The sequence below is a fragment of the Esox lucius genome, chromosome 13, assembly GCF_011004845.1.
Source record: "Esox lucius isolate fEsoLuc1 chromosome 13, fEsoLuc1.pri, whole genome shotgun sequence".
In the NCBI taxonomy this organism is placed as follows: domain Eukaryota; kingdom Metazoa; phylum Chordata; class Actinopteri; order Esociformes; family Esocidae; genus Esox; species Esox lucius.
The window spans coordinates 23731116-23746706 of record NC_047581.1 but is presented as its reverse complement, the minus strand read 5'-3'; the positions used below and the strand labels follow the sequence as shown (position 1 = coordinate 23746706).

The 15591-nt window shown below is 42.2% G+C and overlaps 1 protein-coding gene across 12 annotated transcripts in view; it reads right to left on the bottom strand.

Annotated features, from left to right (window-relative positions):
• The window catches only part of arvcfb (ARVCF delta catenin family member b), a 196959-nt gene that overhangs the window by 101881 nt on the left and 79487 nt on the right, over positions 1 to 15591 (bottom strand). For 10 of the 12 annotated variants that reach the window (XM_020052608.3, XM_020052617.3, XM_010876584.5 and 7 more), the window contains exons 2-3: positions 2091 to 2184; positions 1123 to 1387 (exon numbers count right to left, since the gene is read on the bottom strand). The exons of the other annotated variants lie outside the window; for them this stretch is intronic. In XM_020052608.3, the coding sequence (XP_019908167.1) occupies positions 1123 to 1326 (204 nt within the window). In that variant the 5' untranslated portion in view covers positions 1327 to 1387; positions 2091 to 2184. The remainder of the gene's footprint in view (positions 1 to 1122; positions 1388 to 2090; positions 2185 to 15591) is intronic. 12 annotated transcript variants of the gene reach the window in all.

Sequence of the window (15591 nt, the reverse complement as noted above, 5' to 3'; positions counted from 1 at the left end):
TGCACAATCAACCTCAGACTTTACACGTGTTAGCAGGGTGGAAAGTTCTACTCAGAATTCCATGATTCTGATACATCAACATTTATATTTTTCTTTATATTTTTCAAAGACACCATTTTAAATCAGGAGAACCCTTTTTATGTCAGGTCAGTTACTTCGGGGCGTCCTTGCTGGAATCACACGAAAACCTTTTCCAGGTTGGAAGGCCAACCATTGTTTTCCTATGGGGAGGTCTGTTAAGGCAAATAAATAAAAATAAAAATGGGTAAATATAATCCCCTCTTTTAGATCAATAATTATAAGCCACTAAAAATGCTGTCAGAAATTCCTAGATTAAATACAGTATATTGTTTTGAATTCTTTCTTGATACTGTGAATTAAGGGATGTTTACGTCATATAACAGTTGTGATTTGTCAATTAAGTCATAAAATGAGATTAGAGAAGTAAAATTAAAGAGAATAACTTTATTGGCAACATTTATGGGAAATGGAATCAAGAGCTTCACTCTTTGCATAAGAAGCTCAGCGAAGGTTAGATTCAATTCATTAGCTATGGGCTCACGCTAGTGTGTTCCAGCTTAGTCAGCATTCTGGGTCCATTTTACAGCTGCAGGTGAATGATTATGCTTTCTATTGTCCAGCCAAGCCAAGGGAGTCACTCCAGCTCTGCCCCCAACCAAGACCCACAAGTCCAGCAGTCAAGAGCCGGATCAACAGACAACATCTAATTAGCAGCCCGACCACAAGACAAAACGGTGGCGGACCAGGTTTGATTTTGAGGTGGTGGTTTGCTGGCGAGATGAATATAAGGAGAGAGAGGGGGAATCCCATTTCAAAGATGATGAGACAGCAACATTATAGTGATGATATCATCACCTAAGCAGCACGACTGACGCGAGGGCTTGGATTGACTGCCAGCCATCCAGGAGAAACAGACAGACGATGACATGACCACACACACCGCCCTCCGCCCAGTGAGTCACACACACACACGATGGCAATGGCGGGGACAGATGGAACAGGAACGGGCAGAGCTGCTTCAATGAATGGGGAGTAGAGCAGGCAGGAGGAGCGGCTGGAGGACCAGCAGGTGGGCCGTTGCGGAGCGGCGGCACGATTTACCTGCATCACCACCTGCTGCCAGGCCAGGGGCTGACTGTTGGGGGGCACGCTGGACCCGGTGGGGGGGGCGTTGGAGCGGTCCAGCTGCAGGGAGACGTGGCGGCGCTCCTCCTCCAGGGCCCGGGTCAGACGCTCGAAGCGCGCCTCCTGCTCTTTCACTGAGGCCAGGATGCTGGCGGCCGACCGCACGTCATAGTCCTCCATGATTGAGGGTGGCCGGGTGGGCGTGTGTCCGGGGGTCAGGGGTCAGTTGGAATGAGCCGAGCTTCAGTAGGTAGGTCAGAGGTCAGGAGCGTTGGGCGGGGTGGATATAGGGAGCACCATGTCATTACAGACATCTAAGCAGTGTAACATGGTGGCCTGATGACCATCCTTCTAAACATCAACAGGATGTTTGACGTTAGAGGGAAAAAAACATTGATGTGATTGGGACATCAGTTATAGGAAAATAACTTCATTTTCCAAATACACAGATTAGTCAAAGACACAGTTTCACATACATAACGGAAACATGGATGAGTCTGGCACCCGGACAGCATCTGATATTATATTAAAAAGACATTAGGTCCTGGATTAGTGTGGTGCGTCTTAACTCACCTGGTAGCACTATCAATGCAACTTCTCATTTACAGGACATGCACATTGATGCATACTGTTCATCAGAGTGAGTCCCAGAACCTTTCCACACACTTCCAGGGACGTGCATGTTCCAGAAGGGACTTGACGAGCCGTCCATGCCTATCCATACCATACACTCATCATGAGCTTCCTAAACAAACCCTAAATGACGTCTAGGCCATGTAAAGCCCTGGGATCCGTAATGAAGGGTGGACTGATATGTAAGCCTCAGGTTGCGACACCGTAACAATGAGTAACCATGAAGTACATCAAGTGTCAAACACAAACGTGCACACGCATACACAAGAATGTGAACACACACACACACACAGGGTGTTATGAATACACACCTATTAGATCAGTAGATAGCAGTCAGACAAGAGACATCCCCACTCTAGTGACAGAAAAGGAGTGGAAGAACCTGGTGTCTAGCAGGAAGAACCGCTGGAGAAAGAGGAAAGAGAACAAGAGGTTGTAGATGAGAGAGGGACAGCTGTTTTCAAGGCCCAGAAAGTCAAGTGGGAAAAAATACATCACCGAGCTACAACAAAAATATGAACACACCATCAATGTACTAAAAGGAGAAGTTCAAGTTGAGGTTAGATCAGTGGTTCCAAAACCATGGGGACACCCCATCTCACAGTTTAGTTTTTGCACTGAACTAGCTCACCTGATTCAACAGGTAGGGGCTGGTTAATTAGTTAAAACGTTAATTCAGGTGTGCTAGCTCTGGGATACATCTAATAGATGGAAATAGTCTACAGGTTAACAAACTGTAATGCATGGTTACATTTTCATTAAACATTACAAACTTTGGCTAACTCTAGCCACCAACAGAAAAATACCTATGGAAGGTTTGCAGGTGTGTGAGGATGTTAAAAATCTATTGTAGACTTGAATGTATGTTACTTATGCCAAAGAGGTTGAAACTGACCGCATTGGTCAGTACAAAGTACTTCTTTATGTATCTTTCAAGTATATAATTTATTTTTGAATTATGATACATTTCTTTATTTGGTACTAATGCTACCTAAAATCTGTTTGTAAGGGTAATAGCATTAAAATAATGTCTAAAGGATAAATTTTCTGAAGATTATAACTGAACATATTAGCTTATTATGAATCAGAATTGAAGGGGAAATTCTTTTGATTTAGGCCATTAAAAAAACTTGCTCTCACACGCCCCCATCATTTTCAGATAGCTTTTTGTTAGTGGTGGATATGTTAAATGACATCCTATTAAAATTACGGTTAAAAATAAATGAAAACAGAGATGAAGTTTGTAACGGCTATTAAAAGAACTGTGGATCTCTTGGCCCATTTACTACTTTCAGGATGAGGAAAACCATCAAACATAATGTTATAAAACAGTCAAATTCTCCTTTAAATCTGAATCAATGCATCGTTGAATAGGGCAACAATAAACAAGCCATCCCCAAATGATGGAGCACTCCCACTTGGGCAAATTTACTTTGATTACTCAAGCCCATGGGCCAATCAGTGTAATTGTGTAAATGCCAGATCTCTATGGAAAGACACATTATTCACATAAGTTGAGTCAACATCCGACAGATGGTGTCTAAGATATCTTGTGCGACCAGAAAATGTCAGTTGATTACAGGATCTAGAACTCTATGGCAAGACACATTTTTGGTCCAAGTCTAAAAATCATAGGCCAGTGGTGTGACGTATTCACTAAGTACAGCGGGGAGAACAAGTATTTGATACACTGCCGATTTTGCAGGTTTTCCCACTTACAAAGCATGTAGAAGTCTGTCATTTTATCATAACTGCGATTGACGGAATCTGAAACATAAATCCAGAAAATCATATTTTATGATTGAAGAAATTAATTTGCATTTTATTGTATGACATGAGTATTGTATGGCAAAGCAGAACTTAATATTTGGTATAGAAACCTTTGTTTGCAATTACAGAGATCATACGTTTCCTGTAGTTCTTGACCAGGTTTGTACACACTGCAGCAGGGATTTTGGCCCACTCCTCCATACAGACCTTCTCCAGATCCTTCAGGTTTTGAGGCTGTCGCTGGGCAATACAGACTTTCAGCTCTCTCCAAAGATGTACTATTGGGTTCAGGTCTGGAGACTGGCTAGGCCACTCCAGGACCTTGAGATGCTTCTTACGGAGCCACTCCTTAGTTGCCCTGGCTGTGTGTTTCGGGTTGTTGTCATGCTGGAAGACCCAGCCACGACCCATCTTCAATGCTCTTACTGAGGGAAGGAGGTTGTTGGCCAAGATCTTGCGATACATGGCCCCATCCATCCTCCCTTCAATACAGTGCAGTCGTCCTGTCCCCTTTGCAGAAAAGCATCCCCAAAGAATCTCCATGCTTTATGGTTGGGATGGTGTTCTTGGGGTTGTACTCATCCTTCCTCCAAACACAGCGAGTGGAGTTTAGACCAAAAAGCTCTATTTTTGTCTCATCAGACCACATGACCTTCTCCCATTCCTCCACTGTATCATCCAGATGGTCATTGGCAAACTTCAGACGGGCCTGGATATGCGCTGGGTTGAGCAGGGGGACCTTGCGTGCGCTGCAGGATTTTAATCCATGATGGCGTAGTGTGTTACTAATGATTTTCTTTGAGACTGTGGTCCCAGCTCTCTTCAGGTCATTGACCAGGTCCTGCCGTGTAGTTCTGGGCTGATCCCTCACCTTCCTCATGATCATTGATGCCCCACGAGGTGAGATCTTGCATGGAGCCCCAGACTGAGGGAGATTCACCGTCATCTTGAACTTCTTCCATTTTCTAATAATTGCGCCAACAGTTGAAATTCAACACTACTGTTGTTTGCTCCTTGGGGTTTAAGGCCGGGTGTCTCTGTAAAGCACTTTGTGACAACTGCTGTTGTAAAAAGCGCTTTATAAATAAATTTTGATTGATTGATTGATTGTTGCCTTCTCACCAAGCTGCTTGCCTATTGTCCTGTAGCCCATCCCAGCCTTGTGCAGGTCTACAATTTTATCCCTGATGTCCTTACACAGCTCACTGGTCTTTGCCATTGTGGAGAGGTTGGAGACTGTTTGATTGAGTGTGTGGACAGGTGTCTTTTATACAGGTAACGAGTTCAAACAGGTGCAGTTAATATAGGTAATGAGTGGAGAACAGGATGGCTTCTTAAAGAAAAACTAACAGGTCTGTGAGAGACGGAATTCTTGCTGGCTGGTAGGTCATCAAATACATATTTTTAAAAATCATACAATGTGATTTTCTGGATTTTAGATTCCATCTCTCACAGTTGAAGAGTACCTATGATAAAAAATTATAGACCTCTACATGCTTTGTAAGTGGGAAAACCTGCAAAATCGGCAGTGTATCAAATACTTGTTCTCCCCAATGTACATACGTAGCAACAGAGGCAAAAATGGAGACAGACCCAAAGTCTCATCCCTGGTTTCATCAGCTACAACAGAGAGAAAGTGAGAGGGAGTGTGAGTGGGAAAGAGAGAGAGAGGTGTTGAGAGAATCCTGAGCAGTTTGGATACAACTCTGTTTTCCATAAAGGAGCCAGTGGATGAAAGAAAGACAGAGAGAGAAGAACAGAGACAAAGACAGCAACACACACACACACACATATATATCAAATCTACAGAGACAGAGAGAGAAAAGAGACAAAGACAGAGACGGCAACATAAATATATAGAAATCTAGAAACAGAAGAACAGAGACAAAGACAGCAACATAATATATATATATATATATATATATATATATATATATAAATCTACAGAGACAGAGAGAGAAGAGAGAATGACAGAGACCCCTATTCCCCTTTGATGTTGGTTTCTGAATGATCATTTTTTGAATCCAGTCTGGAGAATGGTCTGACACTGCTCTCATAGTAGTGAAGAGTGGAGGAGCCCAAGTCATTTTAAAGATGAGCTCCATGCCAGCATCGGGTCAGGGAGTGATGAGATGTGGGGGGGCAGGGGGGCTGGGTAGTTTGACGGTTGAGGGGACTTTCACATGTTTGTTTTCCCTCTCCACACTCAGACAAACATGAAACCTGATTGAGGTTATGACCACAATCACACACACTAAGCCATAAGTACTTTTCAGGACAATTCTTTTTCAAAGACATCTGTCAGACGGAGTAACTGGATCTTTTTTCCACCACTTTCATAATCTAAACAATGGTTCTGGTCTTAGGTGAATATAACATTTGCCCAGCCTAGTAGCAACCGTTACATTGCTTTTTTGAGCTAGCTGAAAGATGTAGAGTTAGTGGGGCATGTTGATTAGACCCAGTGGATAACAGACAGTCCAGTGACTCCGCCCCCCTTGGAGCTGGATATATATGGGCATAGGGGCACTAACTTGCTGCTTCCAATCTCGACTCACTCTGGGAATGAAAGGCATGTGAACTACACCCAGAGAGCTTATCATTTCCACTAACTCCTGGCCACACTGAAAATAACCCAGAGCACACAGGCAGTGAATACAAAGAATACTCCACTTGCAGCCACATTGTACTGGTTTGAGTTCACACAGCAGATGTTTGCTAATGGTCCAGGGCTGATGGGAGAACACACCATGTTTAAACCACAACTGGTAATAAACAACATCCTGGTTCTGCGCTCCACAAAGTACATGGTAGACAAGCCCTCAAAGCACACTGGGAGACCTAGTATGCCATTCTGTGGTGATGACATTAATGGAGAGAGGGGCTGAATCATTTTCATAATACGCAAAGCTGAAATAAACATTAAAATTTAATTAACTTCATTCCACAAAGGATGTGGTACAGTTGACTGCTGTAAGGGCCTAACACTTTTAATTAAAAGGGAAATTCAGTGTGTATTCTATTGAACCACAAAGCGAATGCAGGAGGGTGTCCCAGGTCCCAGGGATGCTGGTGTGGGGTTTGTCCTCAAGGATAATGTGTTTCAGCACAAACCCGGGGCCCGCATGGTGCCTTCAAAATAGCAGAGCAATATATGTAGTCCCATGCCACACAGCAATACATCCAGGGTGGGGTTGTCCTGAGGGGAGCAGGGACATGCCGCTGCCAGTCAGTAGCTCTCTTCAAATCCTTCCCACTCTGAAAGGTTTGCTGTAAATCCTTAGCATCCAATTCGTCAAGTGAACCCTTCTGACTGAGACCCTATTTTATTTGACTATATTCAATAATACCTAGACAACAGGTTCCTGAATGGAATGCAATGGCAATTTGAAGGGAGTGCTGCCTCTACGACATGTGGCAGCCACACACATTGAGGCCAACTCCCCGTGATGCGAGTACAGGACAAACATGGCGGGTAAACGTCTGCATTTTGAGCATCAGCCCAGGCTTCTTAATGTGTCCTAAACCAATGTTGGATTAGTACTGGCTTGCTTCATTAGCATTATAGCCTCTTTCAAAAGAGCTTTCAATGATAGGGTAAATGAAGATGTTTTCTGTGCAAATTAATTAAGCCCCACTTTGAGAGAATCAACCAGGAACAAAGGCAGACGGTCTGGCTTTACATTAAATTATAGAGGAAGCCCCCAAACCCCTGACGTGGGATTGGCAGAGTGTGTGGGGGGGTGGGGTATTACAAGAAGTGTAGGGAGGATGATGGAGGGGTGATTGGGGAATTTTACTAAGCGACAGTAGCCTTGTATCCATCCAGAGACACTCACCTGATTAGGGAAGTTATGCAACTCTGTTCCTTGTCCACTTTTATCTAACTTGCCACTCCTATCCAGGGCCCGTAACCACAGGACCAGGCATTCAATTAACTCCTTGTCTAGACCCATCTGATGGTCTCTGTGGCACAAAGGGCTCCTTAAAAACACCTGCTCATTGTTACATTACATTGACACATCACTCAGATTTAATCAAGCATTGATGTCTGGACTCCTACACTGCATCCCAAACAGCACCTGATTACATCTTTAATGCCAATCTCCTGTGGGCAGTATAATACATAATATAATATTATTGCACAGCTGACAAAAGATTTGCTTCTGTGTTTCAGATATTACTTTATCGCTAACCACAGAGCTCTAGTCAAATTTGGGCACTAACTATAGAGCTCTAGTCAAAGTAGGGCACTAACCATCAAGCTCTAGTCAAAGTAGGGCACAAAGCATAGAGCTCTATTCAAAGTAGGGCACAAAGCATAGAGCTCTAGTCAAATTAGGGTACTAACCATAAGGTACAGTGAGATACAGCTTTGGTACTAGTTCTCTTAGACGTCCAACATGTCAAAGCCAATATCAGGGAGTGACTGACAGTTTAGTAGCGATTAATCAGATCATCACAGTCTGTTCTTTAGGCTTCCTGAGTTATTGGAGCCTTTTATCATGTTGCATGAGAAGAAAATTGCTATAATTATTCCCAGCAACTTATTATTTTTCAGTCCGCTTAATACTGTTGTGGTTAACATGATGATTTGTACAACCCTGTTTCCAAAAAAGTTGGAACGCTGTGTAAAATGTAAAGAAAAACAGAATGCAATGATGCACAAATCATTTAAACACTATTTTCAATAATAAATAGCACAAAGACAATGGAAACTGAGAAATGTTACTGCTTCTTAAAAAATATATGCCCACTGATGCCAGCAACACTTTTCAAAAAAGCTGGGACAGGGGCAACAAAGGACTGGAAAAGAAAAACTTGGTGGAACATCTCACAACTAATTAGGTTAATTGGCAACAAGTCAGTAACATTATTGGGTATAACAAGAGTCTTTCAGAAGTAAAGATGGGGAGGGGTTCACCACTCTGTGAAAGATTGTGCATTTTAACGTTGCTCAGTGTAAAATTGCAAAGAGTTTGGGGATCTCATCATCTACGGTACATAATATTGTTAAAAGATTCAGAGAATCCAGAGAAATCTCTGTACGGAAGGGACAAGGCTGAAAACAAATATTGGATGGTTGTGATCTTTGGGCCCTCAAGCGGCACTGCATTAAAAACAGACACAAAGTGGACAGCACTGCATGGGCTCAAGAACACTTATCTGTGAGCACAGTATGTGTTCACAGATGCAAGTTAAAACTCTACCATTCAAAGAGGAAACCATATTTAAACAAGATCCAGAAACGTAGCCGCCTTCACTGGGCCCAAGCTCATTTAAGATGTACTGAGGCAAAGTGGGACACTGTCCTGTGGTCTGATGAATCAAAATGTTAAATTATTTTTGGGAATTGTGCATGCCGCATCCTGTGGGCAAAAGAGGAAAGGGACCATCTGGCTTGTTATCAGCACACAGTTCAGCCAGCAACCGTGATGGTATGGGGGTGCATTAATGCACATGGCATGGGTGACTTGCACATCTGTGAAGTCACCATTAAAGCTGAACAATATATACAGGTTTTGGAGCAACCTATGCTTGCTTATTTCAGCAAGACAAAACCAAACCACATTTGTAAAAATAGGGATAAATTCTTTGCACATCATTGAATTAATATATTTTTTTGCATTTTACGCAGCGTCACAGCTTTTTCGGAAACAAGGTTCTGTATAGAATAACTCAAGTGTTGCCATTCCTCAACAGTTTCAAAGGGGATGTAATGTTTTCATTTGAGACTTTACAAGTCTCAAATGAAAAAACAAGTCTTCCATTTTGTGCTCGTCATGACTGTCCACTCCGAGCTGGGAAAACATCTCTAGAACAAAATGAGTAGCAGAGAAAAGTGCTTCATTATAAGTTGTGCATTGCACAAATTGCCGTCACAAATTGCTGTCAGAGTGTGAACGAAGAAGGACAAGGCTAGCGTTAGCGATGAAAAGGTATTGGCTCTGGTAAAGCAGCAGCACCTACTAGGATCCCATTGTCACTTCTAATACATGCTTCATTTTCTGAAAGGTATCAGAGATGCTACAGTATCAACAAAAGCCTGTCAGCCGGTTTTAAACAGCTAGGTAACAGAAAGGGGTATTCTCATTGCCTCTTTGAAGATTTTTGGTTTCTCTCTTCGAAAACGCACCGTCATCCACCCTATCCTCAGTATCCTCTAATTGTAAATTCAAAGCCCCTGTCCTCTGCTGAACATTAAAGTGAAGCCAGCCAGTGGTGATTCCAGGAAAAGAAAAGCTTAATGAGGACTGTGGAGAAACATCACTGATAAGAAACTACCAAGAAAATGAGTAATTGTTTACCACCAAGTCTTTCCACCTTCTTTCTTTGAAGCTCTTCTCTTTGTGCAAGCCCCGAGACCCAGGCAGGCACACATTTTGACTTGTGTTCCAAAAACAATATGGGTTTTAGCTCATGATATGGGTTTTTAGCTCATGGCTCCCACCATGCTTTTATTCTGTAGTGTTCCCCCTCAACGATTTCAGTTTGTTTTTCAATTGAATTGTTCACGTTATTGGTCACATTAAAAGTGGGAAAAGTTCTGACATGATTTATCTTTGTCTCATTCTTTTACATCACAAGAACCTGGCATTGTGTAGACTTTTTATATCCACTGTATATAGAAAGTACAGTTGGGTCAGCTGGGTACAACTTTGACCATACACAATTAAGGTTCCTATTCCTTCAAAACTAAGTACCAGTGGGTGAGACATGCATAACATATAAGCCATAATGTTAGTGTGGCTTCAACCAAGTTTTTTTATTTTTTTGTTATATTACATTAAGTTACAGAACACTTGTCTGTAATTAAAGAAAAAAATCCTTGTCAGATGATGGCCAAAAAGAGCAGATCATTCAATGAAGTGAAAGCTATCCACATTGCAATTACTGTCACTTAAAGTACCTGAAACCACACTCTACAGTCAATTACACAGAGTTGACTATATCTTTAGAAAGAGGACCGGAACAAATGTGGCCTTCTCCGCATTCAAACACAAGAGATGAGAAGAGGAGAGGAAACCTGCCGGTGGACAGATGTTCTATGGGTAATTTACTGATTCAACCCTGTGAATTATTGAAAATGTAGCAGGTCCCCTCAAGGAAATGATAGTCATTGTGTTTGCAGAGATTTTAAAAAATCACATCACATCACAAGAAACAACATAAAACAGCAGCGAAATGTAGGCAGGTCATCTACAAAAAGAGAAAAGACAGCAGCTCAGGTAAAGACACCGAAAACGTCGGTAATAGACTTGATGATGTATTCAATGGAAAATGATTAAGACAGAGAAAGGGGAACGAGATGGATGGATATAAGGTTGAGATAAAGATCAAGAGACAGACAGACAGATAGAGAGAACTATTGAATCAGAGATGGATGGATATAAGGTTGAGATATAGATCAAAAGACAGACAGACAGACAGATAGAGAGAACTATTGAAACAGAGATGGATGGATGGATATAAGGTTGAGATATAGATCAAGAGACAGACAGACAGACAGATAGATAGAGAGAACTATTGAAACAGAGATAGATGGATATAAGCTTGAGATATAGATCAAGAGACAGACACAGACAGACAGGTAGAGAGAACTATTGAAACAGAGATGGATGGAGTGATAGATTATATATATTTTTATACCAAAACCTAGGCTAAAATTAAATAAAGGGAACCTTTGTGAAAAAACATGATAAGGAACCAGCCAAGCCAAGTGCGATCGGCCCCCCAATTAGAAGGGATGAACATTGTTACCCTCACTGGATTCAAACCAGGGTCACCTATGTGACAGGATTTGTCTTTAACCACTACACCAATAAGCAATACTGTTGTGCTCATAAGTTTGCATACCCTGGCAGAAAGTATGACATTTGGTCATTGATTTTTATAATATGACTGATCATGCAAAAAATAAAAAATATTTAAGGAGTGTGATCATATGAAGCCATTTATTATAACAGTTGTTTGGCTCCTTTTTAAATCACAATGATAACAGAAATCACCCAAATGGCCCTGATCAAAAGTTTACATACCCTTGATAGTTTAGCCTTGTTACCAAAGACTTTGCATGACCGGGAGGCATTTTGCCAAGACGATTGGGCAGCTTTACCACCTGCAAGACTTCGGGGCCTCATAGACAACTATTACAAAAGACTGCATGCTGGGATTGATGCTGAAGGTTGCAGTACACAGTATTTGAACAGGGGTTGGCATGTTTTGTTTTATGATCATACCATTCTGTTATGATCTGCAGTTAAATGTGAATGACATAAGAAATAAAAGACATGTGCTTTGCCTGTTAACTCACGTTTTCTTTACAAATGGTACATATATTACCAATTCTCCAAGGGTATGCAAACTTTTGAGCACAACTGTATGTGTGCAGTGTCGGTATACTTCTGCATTGTTAGACAAAATTTGTCGAAACTCCACAATTCTCAAAACTAGTTCTCTACATTAGCTAACAAACCAACAAAAGGTATAATAGGGTTTCTACACTACGTTCAATGCATTAAATTAGAAATATGTTACTGTAGATGGCTAGGTAGTAATACAGAAATGAAAACAATGACTCTCAATGACTCACTTGATGGCTGGTTCCACTTCGCCATGTGAACTATGCTTTGTGAATCGCAATCGAGAGAAATGTGTTTGTTGTCGGTGCAGTTCGTCCATCGCAATATAACCATAAAGTTTTAATTTAGGCTTACTAGTATGTAGCTACTGAAGCTTGCACTGTAGCCAGAAAAGTTTTAGTCAGGCTGTACAGTACCTATAATGAAAACAATGACCATGGCTGGTTTGTTTATTTAGAAAACTATGACAGTTGAAAAACCAACCAATATGCTATGTGAACTACTATGTAATTCGAAAGCAATAGCTGAATATGAAATTGCATATTACATACTATTCTGTCAAGTGTCAAGTGAAAAGACGAGAGAATCGTGGAAACCCCTCCTCTTTTACTGTGCAAAGGCTGTGATCTATATTACCCCAAAAAGCATGCGTACTTCGAAAATCCACCAGAAATAGCAGCAATATAACCATAAACAGTCTTACTTTAGGCTTATTATACGTAGCTACTTAAGCATATAGCCAGTGAAGTTTCAGTCTATCCTGAACAATTCCTAATGCCTACTTTGTTTGGTCAGTGGCGAGGCTCAAACCCCGGTCAACTACATAGCTGACTGCGTCACTAATCACTACGCTATTTAACAATGGATAGTCACTCAGTCAGTCACTCAGTCAGTCACTCAGTAAGAGACATTCGCTCTTCTTTGGCTGGCTCCGCTTACGTGGTCCAGCAAAAAAAAAGTTAATTTCGGTCTAGCAAAAAAGCACTTCATGCCACAGTATTGACCCCATAGCTAAGGTATAACATTGTTAAGTAGTATGTTTTGGGATTACTATGCCACATAAGGACCTGGGAGACCTCACTGAAGGAACCATCAGTTCTACTCTGTATAGAGAATTCTAAAAAATAATTTCAGGCAATCCACTCATAAGCTGACTGACTGTTATTAATGTGAAATGCAATACATTTAATTTTGGAATGACCAAGTCAATGGCCTGACCTAAACCTAATTGTAATGTTGTGGTAGGACCTTAAACATGCAGTTCCTGCTCGAAAATGTTACAAATGGTATTTGTTATGCTTGGAAGAGGGGGCTCAACATTCTTCTCTACTGTATTGGTCAAGTTCTTCAGCTATTAAGGGATTCAGCTCCCATACACTTCCTCAAGCAAAATGAGACGGTTGCAAAAAAATAAGTCAAACAATTTCAAAAGAACATGAACACTACGATCTGTTTCCATTGGATAACTAGCAAGGTGCCATGTCATCATGTTAATGCTCCAACAAGAAATTTTTTATGGTCGTTATTGGACCCAGTCTGTTCATGCAACATACAAGTACAGACATTAGTGCATGTACTTAGCAGATATAATGACATACATTTTTGCTTGGGGCAACCAGCTAATTGCTTACATTGTTATTTATTATGTACTCAGCAGCTGGACGCCTCACGCTGCTGTACTGCAATGCTAGTCCTATCACTGAGGCATGCGGTAGCTATGGGTTGACACAAGCAAAATAATGTGAAATTAGATTTGGCAGTATGGATAGTTCTGAGGCACAAATATATGAAAATACACTGTTAAGCATTTTTTATTAACCACACAGCTCTAAAAATGACGTGTTACGTTTTTCATTTAGGTTGCCTTTATTCAATATTAGTTTTGGTTGAAGATCTTTCGTTGGGGGGGAAGGACAGGGAGGGAGAGAGGACTGTGTAAGAAGAGGAGACAGAACTGGATAGCAAGCTACCTTTGATGTTTGTCGGCCTGTCAGGTGGCTGGCAAATGGACTGTGCTAGTGTACTACCCACCCAAGGAGATGTGCCTCACACCGCAGCCAAGAGAAAAAAAAAGACAATTTCAACAGGATGTTCACAACCTACAGCCTTTTACATAATACAACAGCAGCCACACACGCACGCACACACGCACGCACCACGCACATCAGTGAGGACCCTGCACCAGAATGTCAGTGTACTTGCCTTACACCCCACCCACCCAGCAACTATGCTGGCCTGATTTCAGCTTTTCTACACGACACAGTCTGGAAGAGTGTTTTCTAACAAGTGGGTATAATAACTAGACTGGATGGAAGGTCTTCAACTTAGACAACCCATGACATCTTAGCGAGGCTCTGCAGCGGTGCAGTCAGCATGTGTAGACAGTCTGATGGCTCCCTTTCAGCCTCACTCCGATGCTTTGTGGGACAGCAAATCACTGCAGCTGCTCCCATCCGCATGGTACTCGCATTCTTTATTTAAATCCAACTTCATCAGCATTTCTAAACGCATCTTGTGGGACTCCCGGCCAAATCGGCCAGGTAATGGTAATGTTTTATTAACTATGACTGGAGGGGTACTTGGTGTAAATCCTGGAGACGTTCCTCCAACCCTCAAACCAGTTGTTGGGCGTAGGATTAGAATATCCCAACTCTCCGGGGAATTCCGTCTTCTTTCACTTCAAGGACAGACAGGCTTTGAGCACCTTGGATTTCTGGGACAAACATCAAAGGTGAGCTAAGCTGGGCCCAGGCAGCCTAAGTTATCAGAGTGCTCCAACCTCTGCAGTCACACAGTCTAGGCAAGGCAAGCCCCTGATGGAGGGCATCATAATGGAGGATTACCACAATGCACACATAACGCACTGAAGTACCACTAAGTCCCCAGCCTTTATTCACTGCTTAATGTGATACGCTTGCTTTGTGCACCAATCTCCCCAGGTTCTGGCGAGCAGACAACAGGAAAAAAAGAATGATTGAAGAGGGAATCGAGTGATTGTGATCCTTTAAGATCAAAGTTATAGATTCAATCCTGTTAAAATCCTTCCCACCGTCGTATCAGTCCATCTATGACATCACCAGCCTAACTTCTCTGTCACCCTAAACACCTCCATATTGCTACTGAAGATTACTGAACAAATTGAATGTCCAATCAGTGCCTGATACTTTACTCTAGTGCCTCCCAATCCCGTTCAGCCCTACTTTAGGCTATGCAGAACCTTGAATATTCTATCACAACCTGTCCCATCTCCCTGCACCGTTTGAAAGACGGTCCCTGTGTAGTTTTCTGATGAATAATTAATGGAAGGGGCCTTGGCTGTTATCCCAAATGGCAGCCTTGTATAGAGTGCACCAGTCATAAGTGCACTAGAGTGAATACAATTGGGGATATTTGGGAAGCAAGCATGTCTGAGAAGGGGAGCAGGGAGGTATGAGTGACGAAGCTTGAACCTCCTTTCTCATTCCTCCAGCAATCCACATCCATTGTTCCAGGCATCCATGCACATCCCTCCACATCCATCCCTCCAGCCATCCACATCCATTCCTCCAGCCATCCACATCCATTCCTCCAGCCATCCACCCACAACTATCCCTCCAGCCACCCACCCTGCACACCCATCCCTCCAGCCACCCACACCCATCCCTCCAGCCACCCACGCACATCCATCCCTCCAGCCATC